This window comes from Sylvia atricapilla, chromosome 9 (assembly GCF_009819655.1).
Source record: "Sylvia atricapilla isolate bSylAtr1 chromosome 9, bSylAtr1.pri, whole genome shotgun sequence".
NCBI classification, from domain to species: Eukaryota; Metazoa; Chordata; class Aves; order Passeriformes; family Sylviidae; genus Sylvia; species Sylvia atricapilla.
The window spans coordinates 14,202,475-14,222,171 of NC_089148.1; the positions used below are offsets into that span (position 1 = coordinate 14,202,475).

General features: G+C 40.3%; 1 protein-coding gene across 1 annotated transcript in view; it reads left to right on the plus strand.

Annotated features, from left to right (window-relative positions):
* EIF2B3 (eukaryotic translation initiation factor 2B subunit gamma) overlaps nt 1–19,697 on the plus strand; it is a 98,646-nt gene that overhangs the window by 56,058 nt on the left and 22,891 nt on the right. Inside the window, exons 6-9 of the mRNA XM_066324982.1 lie at nt 12,677–12,807; nt 13,481–13,674; nt 17,617–17,694; nt 18,401–18,549. Of these exons, the coding sequence (XP_066181079.1) occupies nt 12,677–12,807; nt 13,481–13,674; nt 17,617–17,694; nt 18,401–18,549 (552 nt within the window). The remainder of the gene's footprint in view (nt 1–12,676; nt 12,808–13,480; nt 13,675–17,616; nt 17,695–18,400; nt 18,550–19,697) is intronic.

A 19,697-nucleotide genomic window follows, 5' to 3' on the forward strand; every position in this document is an offset into this window, starting at 1 on the left:
GGAAACCTTCAGTGTACACAAGAGCTGAGGTTTGAAGCATCTTTGTCTTAAGTATGCCATTTTTCAATTCTTAACATTATACAGGAAGCTCATAATGTTGAAAAAGTCTTTTCTATTGATGATAGCTGTTGCAGGGTGATAATCAATGGCAACCTGCAGAAATTAGATTTATGTTCTGCATTCAGCACCATCCATAAAATCATCTGACAGAAGGAAATTACAAAAAAAACCTAAAAAGCAGTTCTTCAGGCATCATTCACTTGCCTTACGTCTTAGCAGTTCTTTTCTACTCTTGCAGCTCTCTGCCTTGTACATTTAACACACACGTTCTTACAAATGAGGTAGTCATTCTTCTGCCTCATTACACAAAACTGGTTCATCCCCCAGGCATAGTCCATCTTTGCATTGGGTGAAGGTGTGTTTTTAAGGGTTGTATAATAATGTAAATACACAAGGTCTTAATTGAGGTATAAGCAACATGCTTCTAGCTTTTCTTAATTTGAGCACCCAAAATGTTACCATGATATTCTTTAAGTGTGTGTATATATATTTATGTGTGTGACACTTCTAGAATTAATCAGTGAGTCTACTGTGACTCTTGCTAATGGAGTAGCTGTTGTCAGCACAGATTTATCACCTTTCAGGATGTCACCCACCAGAAGGAGATGGGATGCTCTAAACTTCCATGAATATCCATCTCAGGATCCTTAACCTTGGCCTGGAGCATACTCTGTTTCTCTGTGGAGCAGTGCACGAGTATATAAATTGCCTTGCAGAAAAGAGAGAATGGAGCATGCCCAAGGTAGAAGTACTTCTACCTTTTAGAAGTAAAAAACCCCAAAATGAACAGGTCTCTTCCAAGCATATGCAAACAGTGTTTTTTCAGACTTAGGCTGATGTAGTATGGGCACTTTTCCTGTTTACAAATGTAATGCCCAGATGAAAAGACAACCCTGTGCTGTGCCAAATTCTAAGCATGGAAGTGCGAGAGCTTTTCAGCAGAGCAGATGAAATATTTTTTAACATGGTCAAAACAAAGGGGGGTTTTCCATAATTTTGTTCTTGGAAATAGCTGAGACATTTTTGACGACGCTATCCAAAAAATAGTCAACTTTAGGGAAACACCTGGCGTGGGTAATTTCAGCCAAAACAGTTACACTTTGGCAAAGTTTACAAACAGATGAAGACAGAAACTTAAAATAGGAAATTCTGGGCAATTTTTCTTTAGGTACCCTAGTTGCACTGCCTCTGAATGTTGGTCATTTCAGATTTGGTGGAGGCAGATGCCACTGTGTGTTTGATCAGATGTTCTGGGTTCTCTGTCCTCCACGTGAGTGTCACATGCACTTTGTGACATAAGAAGATCTTCAGACTTCATTTCCGAAGTCTGTGCGGGCACGTGTAAAACAAAATTGACAACGCACATATTCCATTCATATATTAGGACATTTTACATATTTTATGGTGTCCGCTCCCCTTTTCCCCTGCTCCTCTTCCTCCTAAAATCAGGTAAAATTTTATTGTGTTTGGTAGTTTGTTTTGCAAATCACCATTTTGTCCAGAATCTAGTTGTTCTGAAGTTCTGGATGTAGAAAAAGCCAGTTTCCCAGGTACAGTCACCTGGGAAGTGGGCAGCTCTTCCTGTGGCCAGAAGAATTATGTGTGATGATAAACAGCAGCACTGTGCTCACTTCAAAAGGTCTGAGTTAGCAATTCACAGTGCCTTATCCTGGGAATGCTGAGTGCTAACATCTTGCCTGCCGCCAGGGAAGTCCACTTTCCCTGGGGAGCCCTCCTCTCAGGGTGCACTCGTGAGAGTTTGAGCTGTAGCTAAGAAAACAAGCCAGCTTTCTGCAGTTCTTCCAGCGCTGGAGAGCTGCCTGCCAGAAATTGCCAGTAGAGAAACTCTTTTCTGAACTGAGCAAATTTGCAGTAAACTTTATAGCCAAAGTCTGTATGATTTGTTTACAAAATTAAACACTGGGGTTTGGGTTGGTTGGTTGTTTTTTAAACTGCTGAAATAAATAAGAGCAAAGTGTGTGAGGTCATAGCACTCTGCCTTTCCAAACTGCTTCAGCTGCACTCCCAGAGCACACTTTTCTGCTCAGCTCCCCTCTGCTGTGTACAGAGAGACGCTGCTGGGCCAGCACCAGGAGGGGAGAGGAAGGTTTGCTGTCTCAGTGCTGTGTTGGGAGATCTGTGGCCATGAAAAGAGCTACAGCAGGGCCACCCTTCTCCCTGGATAAAGGGCAGGGCAGTGTAAGTTCTTTGGAAACTGGAGGTGTGAGTGACTGTCTCTGGAGCTCCTGCTTGGATGGCTGTGTGCTATGCTGTACACAAAGGCCCCTGCAGGTTTATATTAAGATGCTGCCCAGACTAAACCAGTGCATTTTTTCTTTTTCCCCTCTAAATGCCTTTTTATCATTCAGGCTGTCACCTGTGTTTCCTGGCAAGGGCTGCTGGCTGGGGGAGGTCTGGCAAAGCTGAACACCCAGCTTTGGTGGTCTTTGTGTGGCTGCCTGAAAGATGGCTTAAAACAGAACCTGCTCTGTGAATACCTGCAAGTTAACATGTGTCAGCCGTGTGGCTGGAAGGTTTCTCCTTTGCTGTAAAGAGAGATTTTTATAATGAATACTTTCCTTGTGATTAAAACGGATAAATAAACAAATAGCTCCTACAGGAAGTATACTGTGTGAAGTCAGGGCAAATAGATTGTAGCTTTTCAAACAAGGAAGAGAAAAAGGGAGAAAAACGCCCCACAATCAACCCAACCCAGGCTCCTCCTTAATGCATTTCATCTATTACAATGTGAAATGGCAATTCATCTTTCCCATTTCCTTTCCTTGTCAAACATATCCAGCTGTTGGAGCTTTCCTTGCTCCTTACTAGAAATGCCAGGAGTGAGAATTTGTTGATGTTCTCTTTCTCCAGGGTATCATTACTGTTATCATCTTACCATGGTACCGATCAGGCTTACTCCTGAAACCTCAAGGGGAAAAGCCCTAATGATCCAAACAAGATTTAGACGCATAATGGTTTTCAGCAAATGCCTTCTTGTAAGAAATACAATTCCTTTTTCCTGCTGGCAGACTACTTGGGAGCAGACATTTCTTTGGATATGCTGAATGGGAGCTGATCAACTTCATCAATAACTGCAAACCTTTTTGTGGGACCATGATAGTCCATAGTGGCCACGTGCCTGACATACCAAAGAGTGCTTGGTCACAGCACAGTATTCTGTGCACTCAAGCTGCTCTTTTCTAAGGTAAATGCTAAAATGTGTTAATTTTGTTCTCTTACTGTGACTTACAGCATCATATTAAGACACTTCGGATTCTGTAAAAAAATGAATTTAGGGAGGGCATGAAAGACGTCATTCAGTTATAGAATCATAGAAATATTTAGAATGGGGAAGGATGACTAGCAGGATCTAGTCCAACCTCCTGCTCAAGTCTAACGTTTGTGTTGTTCCGGGATTTTTTTGCAGTTGAGTTTTGAAAATCTCTAAGGATGGAAACTGGGCCTTGTCCCAGGGCCATACCACTCATTGAAAAGTTGTTTTCTTTATGTCCCAACTGGAATTTCCCTTGTTGCAGCTGGCATCTGTTGGCTCTTGCTCTCTAACTGCGCACCTCTTGAAAAACTCTGTCTTTTGTATCACTTCACTTGTGGTAGTGGAAAACTGTAATCAGATTCCCTTACAGCCCTCTCTTCTCAAGGCTGAACAAACCGAGCTCCCCCAGCTTCTCCTCCTGTGTCATGTGCTCTTGGCCCTCTTGGTGGCCTCAGCTGGGCTTGCTCTGATCTGATAATAAACATTAAAAATGGTTAACTGTTTTTTCCACTGTTTGATGCAGTTTCAGTTTCCTTGGGTAGCCTTCAGTCACGTAGACTTTTGTCTTCACATAAGATGTGAATTCAGAACCAAGAAGTAATTAGTTTACTCACCTTTGTGTGCTTTTTTTTCCCCTTATTTTTTTCTTCTTAAAGCATTGCCACTTGGGCAGTATCACCCTAAGTATTCTTTTATCAGTGCAGTACATTTTCTGTACCCAGCACTACTTGCGTGTAAGATAATACCTTGGGTAAAGTCATTATCTTGCCATGCTGGACACGGCCCTGTGAGGATACAGTCCTTATACTCTGATATCATATATATGTCTCTTGCAGTGGAAAATGTAATTTCCTTTTATTCTCCATTAGGATGATCTGAATGTACAAATTTCAGGATAATGTTTTCCTTTCTGCCTCTCTCTGTTTTGCCTCTAAATCTCTCTTCTACAACACCTCAGTCACTGACACGTCCTTCTGAAATGCTGAGTCTCCTTTTACTACTGACAGGCTGAATTTTAGGTAAAGAGAGAAAACAATTATTGTCTTCCTAGTATTTCACTTTTTCTTATAATTTTTTTTTTTTGTTCTAGGTGTTAGTTCAATGTTAAATTTCATTGTGCCTTAGCATGGCAAAGGAAACATGAACAATCATAAATATGTCTGTAACACTGTTGCTGACTTTATTATTGCTTTGAATTATTGTGGTGGTAGACTTTTAACTTCCTGCCTATAGATGAGACAAATGCTACCAGTGATGATAGGGTACACATACATGAATAGAGCAGCTAAATGTCTTCCTTAAGTTAGTGAACCATCATTCAATTACTAATGATACTCTCAGTTCCATTTTGAATGTGATAAGGAGCCTAGAGTGTGAGGTAAGGGTTAATCTTAGAACAATTTTGAATCAAAAAGGAGCAACTGTGAATTTCTTTACTTAAAGTGGAAAAATTTTTAAAAAATGAGTATACCATTTTAAATAGTCTATGGAAAATGCTGAATGCTGACTAGTTAAGCTACTGGTTTTGAAGAAGTCCAGGAGCTGAATGGAGAGAAGGAGTGATATTTCCTCTAAATCAAAGATGTAGAGATGAACTGTAGCTCACACAGCATTTTACACCAAACTTTTATGGATTAATACCACCTGGAAAGAACATTATGAATAAAAGCTGTCTCATGAAAAAGAGGAGGAGGGATTCATTGGCCAAAAATCTTTCAAAGTTCTTCAAGAAAGGATAAAGTGAAGACAATAAAGAGTTCAGTCTTATCACAGGCAGAAGATCATCTTGCAAACACCATGGTAAAAAGAACAGAAGAGTTGTCCTACTGGGAGGGGTGGAGCAAGGATTAGCAATCAGTATAGAGGATTGGAGTTAAGGTAGAGCGATTGCTGGGGAGAAGGGTGTAGAAATGGTACTTGTATAGGTGAAAGCAACATTGAATTATACAGCAGAGCTTCCAGTTTATTTCCCAGACTGCTGAGAGAAATTACTCAAATGGAGGATAGGTCTGTTTGATTGCAGACCACCAAACACAGTATCTGCATGGAGAAACAGCAAAGTCACGTGGGCATCTCCAGTGCCTGTAATGCAATACTGGTGGAGTGGGATGGAAGAGGTTGCCCATGTGAAGCTATAGCCATGTCTTTATTTTCTGACACACATTTTATACAAGTCTGAAATCTTTTAATCTATTTATCTGAATATGTAATTATCCACCTAAAGTAACGTAACTCATCGGTTTATGGATACATTAGCCTTATCAAATGCATCATATATGTGTGTTTGTTTAGGCAAATTGTCAGAATGCCTCTGTTTCTTTTTCAGAAAAGGAGCCTAATTTCAAAGGCACTTAGAAAAAAGTTGGTAACTCAGACACAGATGGCTGCAAAGGCGGAGGTGGGAGAGAAACGGGAAAGATGAGTTCTGGCAAGGAATCACATTTGTTGCAGGTGCGCTTGTTTCAGAAGAATGGGATGCTGTCTGGGAATGAATGAGATCCATTCCTCAGCAGCATGTACAACCTGCCAAACACCCTGGGTGGCCTCCGACGGCCTCAGAGACTTTTGGTCAGAGAGAAGTTCTAAAAATGTCTAAACTTGCTGGCATTCCTATGCAAAAGCTGTGTTAGTCGGGAGCTGTGGGGTGTTGCTGGCTGTTTGGCAAGTGGGCAGAGTTAAGGTTACTTAGATGACCTGAGCTGAGTGTGCACACGCTTTCAAAGGATTTGAGTATGTAATTGAGGAGTTTTAATTTCTGTGGTCAATTTTTCAGAAAGCTGCCTTGTTTCCCAAAGGGCTTTTTGGCAGAAGTGGAAGTTAGATCCCTGCTCCTTTAACTGCATCCAGACTTGGTGGAACTTGAGAACAGCTTTTATGTGGTTTGCATCCATACCATCCCTTTCATACTTTGATCTGGTTCCTCTCCGTGTTACGGTGTCTGTGACTGTCACTTGTGTGTCTTCTGCTTTCCCTCCATCACCCAGAATGTGGGGTTTTGGTGGTGATTCTGCAGTTTTGGGAAGTCATTCATGAACTTGAGCCTGCAAAGCAAAGCTGTGCAGTTTTACTGGCTTGCTGTGTAATGGCTTTTGAATGAGTCATGCACGTTCTTGTGAGCATTGGGAGTATGTTGCTGTCAGGCTTGAAGGTTTTACTTAGAAAATAGTTTGGAAAGACAAATGAAGCACAAATGCAGTCGTGTGGAATTACCTTTAAGTAGAACATTTCTCGAAGTTTCCTCGTCTTCTCTCTAGAATTTTAAGTTCAAAAATAAGAGATACTGACAACTAACTAATGTGAAATTTTTTGTGGCAGGGTGTGAGATATGTATTTACTCTTTTTGTGGTCCAAATTTTGAGGGTAAAACAGAAGAAATAGAATGTAGCAAGATATAACAGATGTTTAATGCTGTGACGAGTGCTGCAGGTTATTGAATTAGGCACAATTAATTGCCTGGTAGTTTATTGGCTTGCCTGGTTACTTCGGCGTTTTCCTTTATTATAATTTGTCTTGGGTACACTAAACAAAGGCAAAAGGATTATTTCAAGATGTAAGGGAAGAATTAGCCTTCTGCAGAGATGTGGCACACCCTAGAGATTTATCACTTGATTTTTTTCCATTTGTATGTAGTCCTTCTCTGCTTTCTCCGCATTCTTTACATGTCTCAGAAATTCCAGCATTTTTAGTAATGAATCAGTGAGAAGAAGGGGAAAAGTCCTGTAATTCCTTTTTCCACTGTGCTTGTTAAAACAGCGTTGTGGGAAATGGACCCAAACACTGTCTTTTAAGTGGTGTTGAGTCTGAGGCAGGTGGTATTAACTCAGGACTGCATTAACTCTTTTCAAATCTCTTTCCTGTTTCCTTGAGGAAACATGCCTGGTGTATATATGTGGCATGGGCTGTTTGCCTGCCTCCTGCATTGACATTTTAATTTGGTCCATGATATAAATATCATTTCCCTAATCCCCCTTGCCCTGACCCTGTTTTGTCTGTTTTGTCTTTTCTTCAAAGTGAGTTGACTTTTTTTTCTTGAAGGAGGGGGGAGGAGATGGGAATGGTGGCTGGCTGCTCTAGTTTGGAGCATTAAATGCTCAGGGAAAAAATCTCAGAGTAACTGTTGTTTCTTTCTTTGTATTCACATGGAAATTTTTAATCTCCATCAAAGGATCAGGAGAAAATAACGTTGAGATTCAACAAGAGAGCTCCCAGCTTACATGGAATTTTTAAATGTTATTTGGCTTTATCCTTTAAACTATGAGAACCATGAACTATGTACCTACAGGGTTCAGAATTAACTTTTCTCTTTCTTCCAACACACCCTCTTTTTTTTTTCTTCTTCTTCCCTCCTTTTTTCTTACATCTTTATTGTTCTGTATAAACATGCAACTCCTTTTTGGCCAAAACTGAAAGTTGCCTTAGGATTTGTTTAGTTGTATTTATGTATACATTTCTAACATTAATTATGAGCACCAGTCTGAAATACAGCCTCATGTTCTTTTGATGTGATCTGAAGAATCTCTATTGAGGCCATGGAGCTAAGATCAGTACCCAACCCAGTGTATGCTTGCATAGCTGTACAAGAGCTAACATTTGCCTGTTAAAACAAAACAAAAAAGGGGATACAAATAGGTATAAAAGGGCTGATGATCTGCTTGTTTGTAGTGGGGAATCACAAACACTGTCTGCAACTGTAGATGTAGCTGATTGTGCTGACAGTGATAGCAAGGAAAGCCCCCTGCAAATACCCATGGGAGGGTAACAGCAGATTTCACAGGTGGGTGCTGACAGCAACAGTAGATTTCATGCTTCATCACAGATTAATAAAACAGGGAGGATATTAGAATGCTAATACTCATTAATACTATTTTATGGTGTTTAACATTAAACATGGAAAATGAAAATGAATGACAGCCGGTAAATGGAACTGACAGTTGTGTTTAGGGTGTCTGAAACTAGTGAGAATTAGCTGCAGGAAGCAGAAGTTGTGGATGCTCCTATTCCTGCTGTGAATCAAGCCAAACAGCACCTACAGTTAGCTAGACTTGTGCAAGGTTGCCTAAACTTAAATTCAAATAGACTCTTGTATTATTGTAAAATATTTATGAGCTTCCTTTCCTTGCCATCATTGGTTAGAACCATTATTTTCCGTGTCCTGTGACAGTCTCCAGCAATACATGTATCTAAAAGCAGAAATCACAACCCATTAAAGCATAATTATGAAATCCATTTTTGTCTTTTTTTTAAGGGGACAGTATTAATTTTTTTTTCCAAAAAACTGTTCTTGTGTTTCAGTTGGCTACATTGTTCTTCATTTCTTGCTGAAGTTTCCATAAGCTTCATCCCAGAGGCAGTTGCATTTCAGCAACAAGTAAAAGTTGGCCCTCTGTGGGCCATAATGTAACATAATATAATAGAACATACATAGATACAAACTTAATTCTGCCATGTTGTAGACTGCTTTAAGTTTATTTATGGTTAAAGGTCTCTGAAAACCTCTGCATAGCTGTGTTTAAATATTAAGCTTGTTGACCTAGGGTGTTTTCACCCAATGTTCTTTCACAAGTAAAACTTTTTAATTTAAATTAAATTTTTTAATTTAATGAACCTTATCTGTGGCTTTACTGAGATGCAAAAATCCCAGAAACACTGGGAATACATAGAATGCGCAGGGACCAGGGATAAAGGAATTCTAAAGGTGTAATTATGTCTTGGCGGTAGTAACAGTACTTGATAAAATAACGGTTGTCTGACCAATTAGCCATTCTTGCACCTTAATGTTTTAGGTTTTAAATGAAATTAACCTCGAATATTCTAGGTTTATATTGCCTGAGTCTGAAATCTGCATAGCTGACTGCAAGTAATTGATGTGTATTCTAAGCTCTTAGGTACATTTAATACTAAATTTTCCAGGAGGTTCCTTTGATTTTTAAATATTTCATATTCACTTGAATTCCCAGGTTTTTTCTTGCACTTGCACCATGAATTTCAACTGCCCAGTTGTCTTCATTTCCCCCACTTATTCACCATCTCTTGCCAACATCCCCTGTAGTTGTGACTTGTTGCATGAATGGCAGATTCCATGCCAGAGATGCTTCTTCTTTTTGCTTAAAATTTTAAATTTTAAAATTGCTGCCAACTCTTGTTCAAATGATACTGGAGCCACATAAGGTGCTTCAGGGATTAGTGTGTACCCCTCTCTTCATTTACAAGCAAACATCTAACACCACTCTCCATCTTTGGTGGTTTCATTGAAAACCTGCTGCTTTCTGTTGAGGTGAGAACAGACAGATAGAACTTCAAAAATTGAAGTTTAGGGAGTGAAAAGTCATGAAAAAGGGCCTGTCACTTGGGCTAGATTTTGTAAAAACATATTTATTTTGGCAAACGTTTCTCAAAGGCAGGTTCATGTTTATGCTCTCTACCGTCTGAAGTTTGCTCTGAGGTGTCAAGAGCATGCTTACTCCACATTGGCTTAGAATTGGATTTCTGCCAAAATTCTGTGTGCCCTCCTCTCCATCCGCTCACCCCTTTACTTTCTTTCTCCTGGTTGTAGCAGATTTTTCCTTCTGTGGATCTCAGTGCATATATCATTTTCACTTCTTGGTGCTAACAAAAACAACAAGCTTTAGAAACCAGGGGCCTCCAAGTTTTAAAACCTGAAGAGAGTAAAAAAAAAGATGCTTTCTTCAGCTTATACAGTCTTACGTTTATTTCTTCTTAAGATAGACATGTGAAGTTTGGTGTTTGATTGTAAGAATTTTAAATACACTGGACCAGAAACCTTTTTGGTTTGTCTTCTTCTGTAACTAGGTTACAGGTCAATTGGTTCTTCCAAACTCTTGCTAATTTTTGTTCATGTAGGGTCTTCAGTCCCTCTGCATCTCCTTTGATTTATATTCCTTTCCTAGTTCCGGCTAGATGTTTAATTTCTCCTGCTGTTGACAGTCAGATAATAGTCTCACACTATCACTTCGTATATCTGAATTTGCAAGATCTGTTGGAACAAATTCCCATATCTTTCTCACAGAGGGCCTTACTGTGTATTTTTACTACTTTCCAAAGACAAATTCCTTAAATGTTGCATATAAATTGCTTCAGCAGCAAGCAGAGGCAAACCTTCCTGGTTTTCCTTTTCCAGTAAGCAGGATGTGTTTCTGAGCCACATCTTATGGATGACCCAGAGATTTGTTCCACCTTTGGCAAAGGAATGTGGCTAGCACTTCAGAGAATTGCAGGAAAGCTTCAGGAGTTTGGCCAAGAAAGATTAAACCATCAAAAACCAGGCAAAACTGCAAAACTTTGTCTTTTCCTCTTTCCACTGCTTTCATTTCCTACTGTGTTGTGTTGTCCTCTGCATCAGACTATTTAAGACTGCCAAATACTTGGGTATTTTATAGGTAATATATCTTATAAATGCCATAGCCAGCCTCTGAGGGAAACAGAGGATTGTCGGTTTTGGATGAAGTATAAAACCCAAGCAGGAAATCATTGCTGAATGGCACAGCTGCAGGCAAACATTGTGAGCTAGTAAACTGCCCATCTGCACAGCCACACATGTGTGGGAGCGCGGGGCCGGCGCGGCCGCGGCAGAGCGCGCCTGTAAGTGGTTAGCAGGCAGAAATTCGGTGATTAAAGAATGAAGTGTTTTGCTTCGTTAGTTCCTGAAATACAGCTATCTGAAGGTGATTATAATCTTATTTTTGAGCAGGAGGAGAGACTAAAGACTAGAGCTTTTCCTTGTCTGTAATAAAACATAAAAGCGAAACTTCAGAGGTGGGCTGCAGGACAGAGGATGTGACACAACCTACACTGAGGACTGAAGAAAAAGTTTGTCCAGAAAGTGAAACACACTGTATTTGTTCATAGGACTGAAGTGTCAGTCACACCTGAATCTTTCCTTCAGAGCTAGAAACAGGAAAGACTGTTCTGGTCCTTAGGTCTGCTTCACTATCATTGACCTGAACAGGGGCCTGGGTGGGCTTTGAGCTGGTCTTTGAGCTGTGTAAGATCCCCATTTGCTGGAGATTTTGCCAACCAAAATAACTTTCACTGTACTCATTCTAGTACTTGTCTTTTGTAATTTAATAGATTAGTTAGTTCCTAGTTTTGCTGTCTTCCATTCTAAACAACTCCTCTTTCTTTGTGGGTTATTATTTGTTGAGTTCTTCTAGCCAAACTCACTGTGTTAGTTCTCCCAATCTTTCCTCTGAAGTTTAGCACTTCCTCTTACACATGCCAAGTTTGAGTTCATTTTCCGCATGATTTTCCCAAGTACTACTTTAAATAATCCACAATTCAGTAACTAAATGGAGACTGTTAAAATAATGAAACAACAACAATAAAGCTCTTTTAAGACTGCACTCCAACTGTAAAAACTGTTGATTTGGGGTTTTTTCCCAAATACTTTATTGAAAAATAAAATTTTCTTCTCATAGTCAAAATTAAATTAGCAGGGTTATAATCCCATTGTACATTAGACTTTCTACATTGATATTTGTCTTTTGGGAGAGTTTTTAATTGACTCATTGCAATGTAGAAGTCAATGCAAGAGTAGAGATAATCCAGTGATTGGGATCCTTGTTTAAGGCATAGGTAGCTTAGGATAAAACCGCTTGTGATTTCCCCACCTCCTAGTATTGGGATATCAGAATGGATATATAAGTTGAAATCTGTATAAGGGGAAGATGAGTGTAATGCCAGCTGAACCCTCTGGAAGCTTTCTGTTCACTTGCACCTTTTGTATTGGAGCATCTAAAGAACATGAAAGTCTTGGGACCTAAACTGAAATGTCTAATTTCTCTTGGTTAAAGGACTGAGTCTTTGAAATGTTCTGGATGTGTCATTTGAGTAGGAATATCATAAATGTATGCATCATAAAATTTTTAATTTAAAGATATATTTCATGTATCCTTGAGCATTTCCATATTTTTATCACAAAGAAAAGGAGCTGCTTTGGTTTTTCCTCTGTGGGCACTTTATTCTCTCTTTTCCTGTCAATTGATGCCATTTTTAAAGCCACATAAAGAGACTCCAGTTTTTGCCATTACAGTGTTGATACTTTCTGCATCCTATCTGCACACAATTGTGAACTGTAGGATGATGACATACTAAATTACAGTCACCTCTGTTAAAATATAAGGGATATAGTTCTGAAAATGAAGTTTTTTCCACATTTTGAATATTTCTTTATGTTTTAATGCATGAAGGATGCAGGTGACTAGTGGACATCGTCTTAATGTCTTGCCATTTTGATTCATCCTCATGGAGTGTGCAAAATGCTGTGCAAAGAAAATGAAGACATAAATTTTAAGATTCATAGACTTCATGTGTCTCTTTCTCCAGGACAATCACATCTCTCCGGAGTGAACTGATTCCACATCTGGTTAGGAAACAGTTCTCTTCTCCTGCATCATTGCAGCAAGGACTAGACAACAAAGAAGAGGACCAAAAGAAAAAAGAGCAAGCATCCCTAGGTCAGAACACTATCAAAGATTTGGCTTTATGGAGGTTTTAAAGCCCATATGCTACAGCTGAGTTATGGAATAGAGTACAGAACTAGCCTGAAACACTGTTTTACAGATTCAGCTTTTTATCTGTTTTACAGATTCCTTCTCAGCAGAGGAAGCTTTTTTTTCCTTAGCAAAGATTCTAGTAGATTTCTTTTTCAAACAGTATTGTGTACTGTATAAATTTTTTTGTCCTCCCTTATTTTGGTGTAAACCATAAGCATATCAGCTAGGTGCTCTGTATTTTTTTTTTCTGGAAAAAAGTTAGATTAGTTTTTGAAAATTTTAGGGGGGAGTTCCTAAAATTGGGTAGGACAGCAGACTAAGCCTTAACCACCCTGTACTGGGAACTGGACAGGATCTCAGATCCTGGAATTTATTTTTAGCATTTCTGCTGTTCCCTTGTGTGACCTTGGGCAAAACATTGCATCTGTCCTGATTCCTTAATTCACACCTGCAGAATAAAAATAAGCACTTACTCACTACATGTGATAAAATCTGTTAATGATTGCTGAGTATCTAGCCATGGAGATGAGGTTAGGCGAAGATTTCCCTTCACCAACAGTATTTTAATAGTATTCCTCTTCAGAAGGTATTTCATTAAATCCTGTCTAACTTCATGCATGTGTGTGTTCTCCAGACATTTATAGTTTCATAAAGGAAGATAATAGCTTGCTGAAACCTGCTCCAGATAACTCTTGTTGGAATGATCACAGAGGAGATATGAATGAAACTCTCCATGAAGGAAAAGTACGCTGCTATGTCCATATCATGAAGGAGGGGCTGTGCTTCCGAGTGAATACTCTTGGGCTGTACATTGAAGCCAACAGACAGGTGAGGAAAATACAGAAATGCCACCTGGGAATACAGCAGTAGCTTACAGAACATTTCACCCTGCAGGAATGACTCCCTGTGATACAGGGGAGTATGTGGGAATTGAACCAGCGCCATGTTATCCAGGCACGTCACCCTGCTGCTTGCTGGATAGGGATGTGAGGCCAGGAACCAGTTCTGTCACTGGTTTACTCTACATTTGATTTAGCTGAGAAAACCCTCATCCTACACATTCCTGTGGGTTTTTGGGAGAAGCAAGACCTGCAGCCAAAGAGCCACGAAGTGTGGAAAATAATAATGGAAGTAGCTTTGATAGCTCATTCAGTCAATGTCCTCCATGTCCGAAAAGTAAGTTCAGTTCTGACTGGACTCTTCTTAGCAGATGTTTGTTTGTGATAATAACAAAGATCATTAACAATTTGAAGAAAGATTTAAATTACCCTTTCATTTAAATTGCCTAATGATTTCCATTATAAAAGAATTCTTTTATGAACTGGTTTTCCTAGTGTGGGACTCCAGGTACACACAGAGGTGAACTCTTGATCTGATGCTGCATCTGTTGCAGCTTTCACTTTCACACTACTGAGAATTCATAAAATAAAAAAAAATCACATATGAGAATTAGGGAAATCCTGTATTACCTAACAAGCTGATGATTAAAAGCTCTTAGTATCTTCGTGGGGCAGGGATTTGAGTTTTGGGTTTGTTTTTTTTTTACTGCACTGGCTTATGCAATGTACAAGTTCTCTGTATTTTGCTCTGCTAGTGATGAACTTCATTGCTGTCAGGAATGGACAGTTTCCTCTAGTTTTGAAAGACCAGTAAGGAGTGCAGTAAGGAAAGACTCAAGATTTCTGGAATGAGGCTGGAAAGGTGATAAAGTTGTATTGGGAATTCTGGAAGTGGTCACTGCCTTGCCTTTGCTCTTAGACTGAGTTGATTTCTTTTTGACAACATTAAAGGATTAATTCATCAAAAGAATTGCAGAATGGCAGCATGAGTTTACACACTGGAACTTTCTCCTCGATGCTTGAGGAACACAGAAATAAAGTGATTTGCTTTGTGCTTAGGGAGATGAGGAAGAGAGGCAGCACTGCTATCAGAAGGAGAAAACTTCCCAAAAATAGCAGGAATAAGTGTGCCCAAAGGGTTAAGGGAGAATACCACTTGCTAAGGGAAGTGTGCGTGTACATTTGGCAGCAGCCACTTCAGTAAAAAGTTACTGAGTTAAGCCAGTCAGACTCCATGTGGATTTTTTGTGTTGGTTTTTTGTTTTTGGTTGGGGTTTTTTTAAACCTAAATATTCTACATTTTGGTTAGTTCAGGAAATATGTTTGCTCCTGGGTGGTACAAAGAATTAGTGTTTTGAAGTCACATTGGGGCCTTCAACGTTGGAAAGGATTTTCTTTGAATTTTGAACTTTTTCAGGATGGTAAAATTTCTAAGGAAACTATGTGGAGGTAAAACATAAAATTGAGCTTAATGAGGAGTTGTAAGAAAGTAGTTCCTTTTTTCAGTACCATTGCATTTTGTTATTCTTGCTAATCCTCATAAAAGATGCACATTTAATTGGAGGGGGGGGCAAGGTTACCTATTTTGTTGGTCTCTAAGGAAGATTTTGGGTGTTTAGTTTGCTCTTATCTTGGCCTTCACAGACCAGATTCTGAGCCCCTTGGTGCAAAGTTGGGACCTATAACTTTGAGGTCCCAAACGGTTCAGATGTTTAGACTCATGCAGCAGTAGCAGTCCAGTCCAGTAGCTGTGGGAAGGAATGGCATCCTAACCCATTGCCCTTCTGGTGAGGAAACACTTTGCTCACATCATTTCACTTCCAGCTGGGTTTCTGGATGCCTGCAGCCTGTGTGTGGGCAGGTGGGTTCAGGAGGGAGTTATCTTCAATAGCAGGAAATAGTTTCTTTGTAAGATGAATTAAATCCAAACACATCTTAAACCTTCCCTTGACCCAGGCACTCCCTCTGACTCCTGCCCCCAGTCTAACCTTTCTTTTCAGAGCAAAATGCTTGAGCTTGTAGCTTTTGTGGGTTACCCCTCAGGCTGCACTACCACTGACTGATTCTAATAAGGGCTTTGCTCTGGCCAGTAAAATCCTTTATTTATTTCACCACACCACCTTTCCACTGAGGAGGGCAAGAGCCTTTCTTCATTTTTTTCCCTTCCTGGAGATCAACACTGGATAGTAGGAATCTTTCCAACCTATGCTGTAGGTATGCTTTAGTGTGTGTTCCTCTCTTGGATCTTTGTGTCAGGTGACATGTCAGGACAACATCCCTTCAGCCAGCCAGCATCATCCAGGCAGATTTGCCTAGTTTGTGGTGTTCTGGTAACCTGGTGGTTTTCTGTAGTGGTGGACCTTGGACTGAAGGATCTAATCTACTCTTGCTTTTTAAAAAATAAACAAAACCCAAGTCTAGTGGGAAGGGCCAACTTCAGGATATAAAGAGCTACAGATGTGAAAATGTCTACTGGGGACAACAGGCGAATTGAAATGATAGCTCAGAAATGTGAGCTCATCTGATCCCATCTTTTTCAGATCTGTGGGGTTTGCTTTTTGAGGTTCACTCCTTAGCCATCAGCTCTTGTTATTCCAGCTTTCTAAGGAAGTAATTTTACACAATTGTACTGCATGGCAGTTCTTAATAGCAGCTTTGGAAATTGTTGGCAACACTCAGCCAGATTTAACAGAGTAATAGAGATCTTGAAGATAAACTTTTCTAAGAGTTTTGTAAAAATAGGTGCTTGGGTAGAGAAAAGGGAGACAATGAGTGCTGCCGCCTCCCTTGAGGCAAACTCAGTTGCACCATCACTGTGCTGAGACTCCAGATGACCTCCCAGATGGACAGTCAGTGCCCACATCATGGCTGGCCAAGCAGCATGTGTAGAGCTCCACACCAGCCCCAGCACGTGCTGCCTGTCATTTAACCAGACAATTTGCTGTGACACAGACCTCCTGTGTTCCTTTGATTGCCATCTCTGTCCTACCAAGGAGACATCATACATTGCATTACCCCTGCCAGTAACTGTGTAGCACTGTCTGTGCATTGCTGCAAGGCTCCCAGCTCCCCTGACGTCCCCATCCGTGCTGTCATCACTTCTGTGGTGTGTGACCTTGGCCTCAGCCTGACACCAGGAGATGCAGAATGCCTCAGGCTGCTCTTTCACCCACAAAAGGAGGAATGATGGAGTGATATCTTGTCCTCCTGCAATGCTGGCTCCCCTTCCTTTCAGGAGCCAGTTCAGAATTGCTCTCCATGGGTTTGTTCTTGGCTGCCTCATGGGCTATATCTCTCTGTTACCACTGCTGCTCTGTCTGCTTATCTAATGCCTGCCTTCTCCCTGTCAAGAACCTTTTGTTGTGCAGCTTCCTATCATCTGGAATAGCCACTTGATCAATTTTAGTTTCTTTCTACTTGAACATCTGAAATACAATTTCATTGCCCATGCCTCAGAATACTGTCTTATGGAGTGGGCTGGATGCAGTCATCTTTTTATGCCAATTTACTGGTTTATATTTGTTATTACTTGCTTCCCTCCTTTGCTTTACTGGACAGTGTAAAACACGCTGAGCTGCGTTTGAAATGACAGATACTGGATATTGTGGTAACATAAAGGATGTCACTGTGTTCAGCTGGAGCCAGCCTGCTTGCTGCTGCTGATCCACTGCCTCTCCACAGGTGGGAAGCTAAGTTGAAAGGAGACATGTAGTACACTGTGGTAGCAGGTCTCTTTTACAAAAGTATGGGATGATAAATCACCCATAGCTGGTGGACATTTGAAATGCGGTGACCTACCTTTTCCCATAAGTTAAAATGTTTATGGCAAATACAGTAGTGCAATGGAAACCAAAGCCATCTTTGAGCTGGTTATGTAACTTGTGGGCACAGCATTATCATGTTAATTTGTGATGTGGTTTTTTTCATGCAGGTTCCCAAATTATTGCTTAATCTAGGTCTGGAAGAGCCGTTGGTTCATGGGTCTGCTCAGATCACTGATAGAGGCATGGTAAGTGCTCCCTTTTCCCACCTCTGCTCTTTCAGTAGTCTGCAACCACTTTGTTTCAAGAACTGCTTGCTAGAATTAAGTCCTGTTGTTGGAATTGAAGCCAAGTTTTGAGGTGTGGAATGGTGGAATGTAGGTGATACAGCCCAGAGTCTTCTGTAGGCTCAACCATGGGTTCCTGCCTTTCAGTCTCTTTCTTAAAAATTTGGTAAAACATCTAACTTACTCCCAAGTCAGACACTGCAGCTTCTTGTTCCCTACTGGCAGTTCCTGGTAGTTGAGCAGTTTGCCTCCCTAAGGACACCAAACCCAGAAAGGATCAGTATTTTAGCTTTGCTTCTTGCTAACGCATTTTGGTTGAATACCAGCTTCAAGCCTCCCTTTGACAGGTCTCACTGGGCAAACGTGAGTGAAACCAGTGAGTACCAGCAGGACTGTGCCTACTGTGCTTACCTTTCTGCATGAAGCCTCCAGAGCCAGATACACTAATGGAGTTTTTCCAAGCTAAAACAGTCTCTTCTTGGGAAGACTGTCTAACTGTCTGCCTATGGGGTGAGCCTTAAATTTTCAGGTATTTCCTCTGCCAAGGATCCCTCAGGGTAGAGCAGAGTAAACTTTATTGATAAGTGCTTGAGACATGCTTTGGAAGAGGTGTATGGAGAACACATACCAAAGAGCTTTTGCTAGTTTCTGTTCTTTTCTTCCCTAGGTTGGATCAGACAGTATCATTGGGTCATCCACACAAATCGGGGAGAAGACATCCATCAAGCACTCCATCATTGGCAGCATGTGTACCATAAAAGACAAAGTTAAGATAACAAACTGTATCATCATGAATTCTGTTACAATTGAAGAAGGGTAGGTTACCTTTTTCTACCCTAGTTCCCTAAATTTGCAGTTTTCTTTTTCTAGATAGATCCTGGGTCAGTAATTTTGTCCTGTAAAGAATACTCAGCCAGAAGAGATGATACCAGGGGGTGTGTTTCCAAAGACCAAGTCACATATCAGTCTCTATGAGCAGTCCAGAAATGTACAAGTGAAATGAACCAACAAGAAGGCTGCAATCTTGGAACACAAATTTCTTCTTTTTACAGTAGATCCTGTCATCTTCAAAATGTGTAAGTTAAGTGGATGTATGAGCTTGTGTGCCATTCTTCCAAGCCTTATTTTAGTGGCTGGATCAGTGAGTATACTTAAAATATTTGAGGCACAAAGCGTATTTTAAAGTGGTATGCTTGCCAGCTAGAAATATTCTTCTCACATTTGAACATTACAGCTTCACCTAAGATGTCATTTTCTTTGGCCCTTTTTTGTCATCCTGCAACCTTTACGTTACCATTACCTATGCTGAGTAATAGAATAAATGAATAAACTTTTCAAAGAGAAAATCTGCCAGGTAGTAGAGGTTTCTCATGCACTCAATAGTTAGCCTTGAGCTGTACATTTCCAAATGTGGGAAAAGTGGCCTGTCTGTAATTGTTGATGTCTGCATGCCCCCATCTTTCCATACATGCTGGCTTCCTGTGGATGTCAGTGGAAAGGAAACTGCTGATTGAGTCTGTGCAGACCTGTATAAATTCTCTGCTCCTTCATGGCTTGAGGTTTGCTTAGGGCCTCAGGAAAAAGGCCAAACTCTTAAAAAATGCCAAGTTGGCTCTGAAAGTTGCATATCTGAAAAACATAAAACCCCAAAGGATGTGGGGTCTGTGGAGGATACTACTATTACATAACTAAATTACAGGTAAGTATGGTACCTTACCACAAAGTGTTTGTCTTTAATAGAAATCCACAGTAATTTCAAGCACATCATAAATCAGAATTCCATTGAGTATAGAAAATAGCTGGTTTCCAGTTCAATCACAGATGAATCCAGTATGGCTGTATCACAAGTGCTACTGTCATAAAAAGTAGAGGAACCTCTCTGATTTGATCATGAGACCCTCTGTAATTTTGATTAATGAATTGATGCCATAGTCATAAGGGTATGATTTTGCATATGAGGTCAG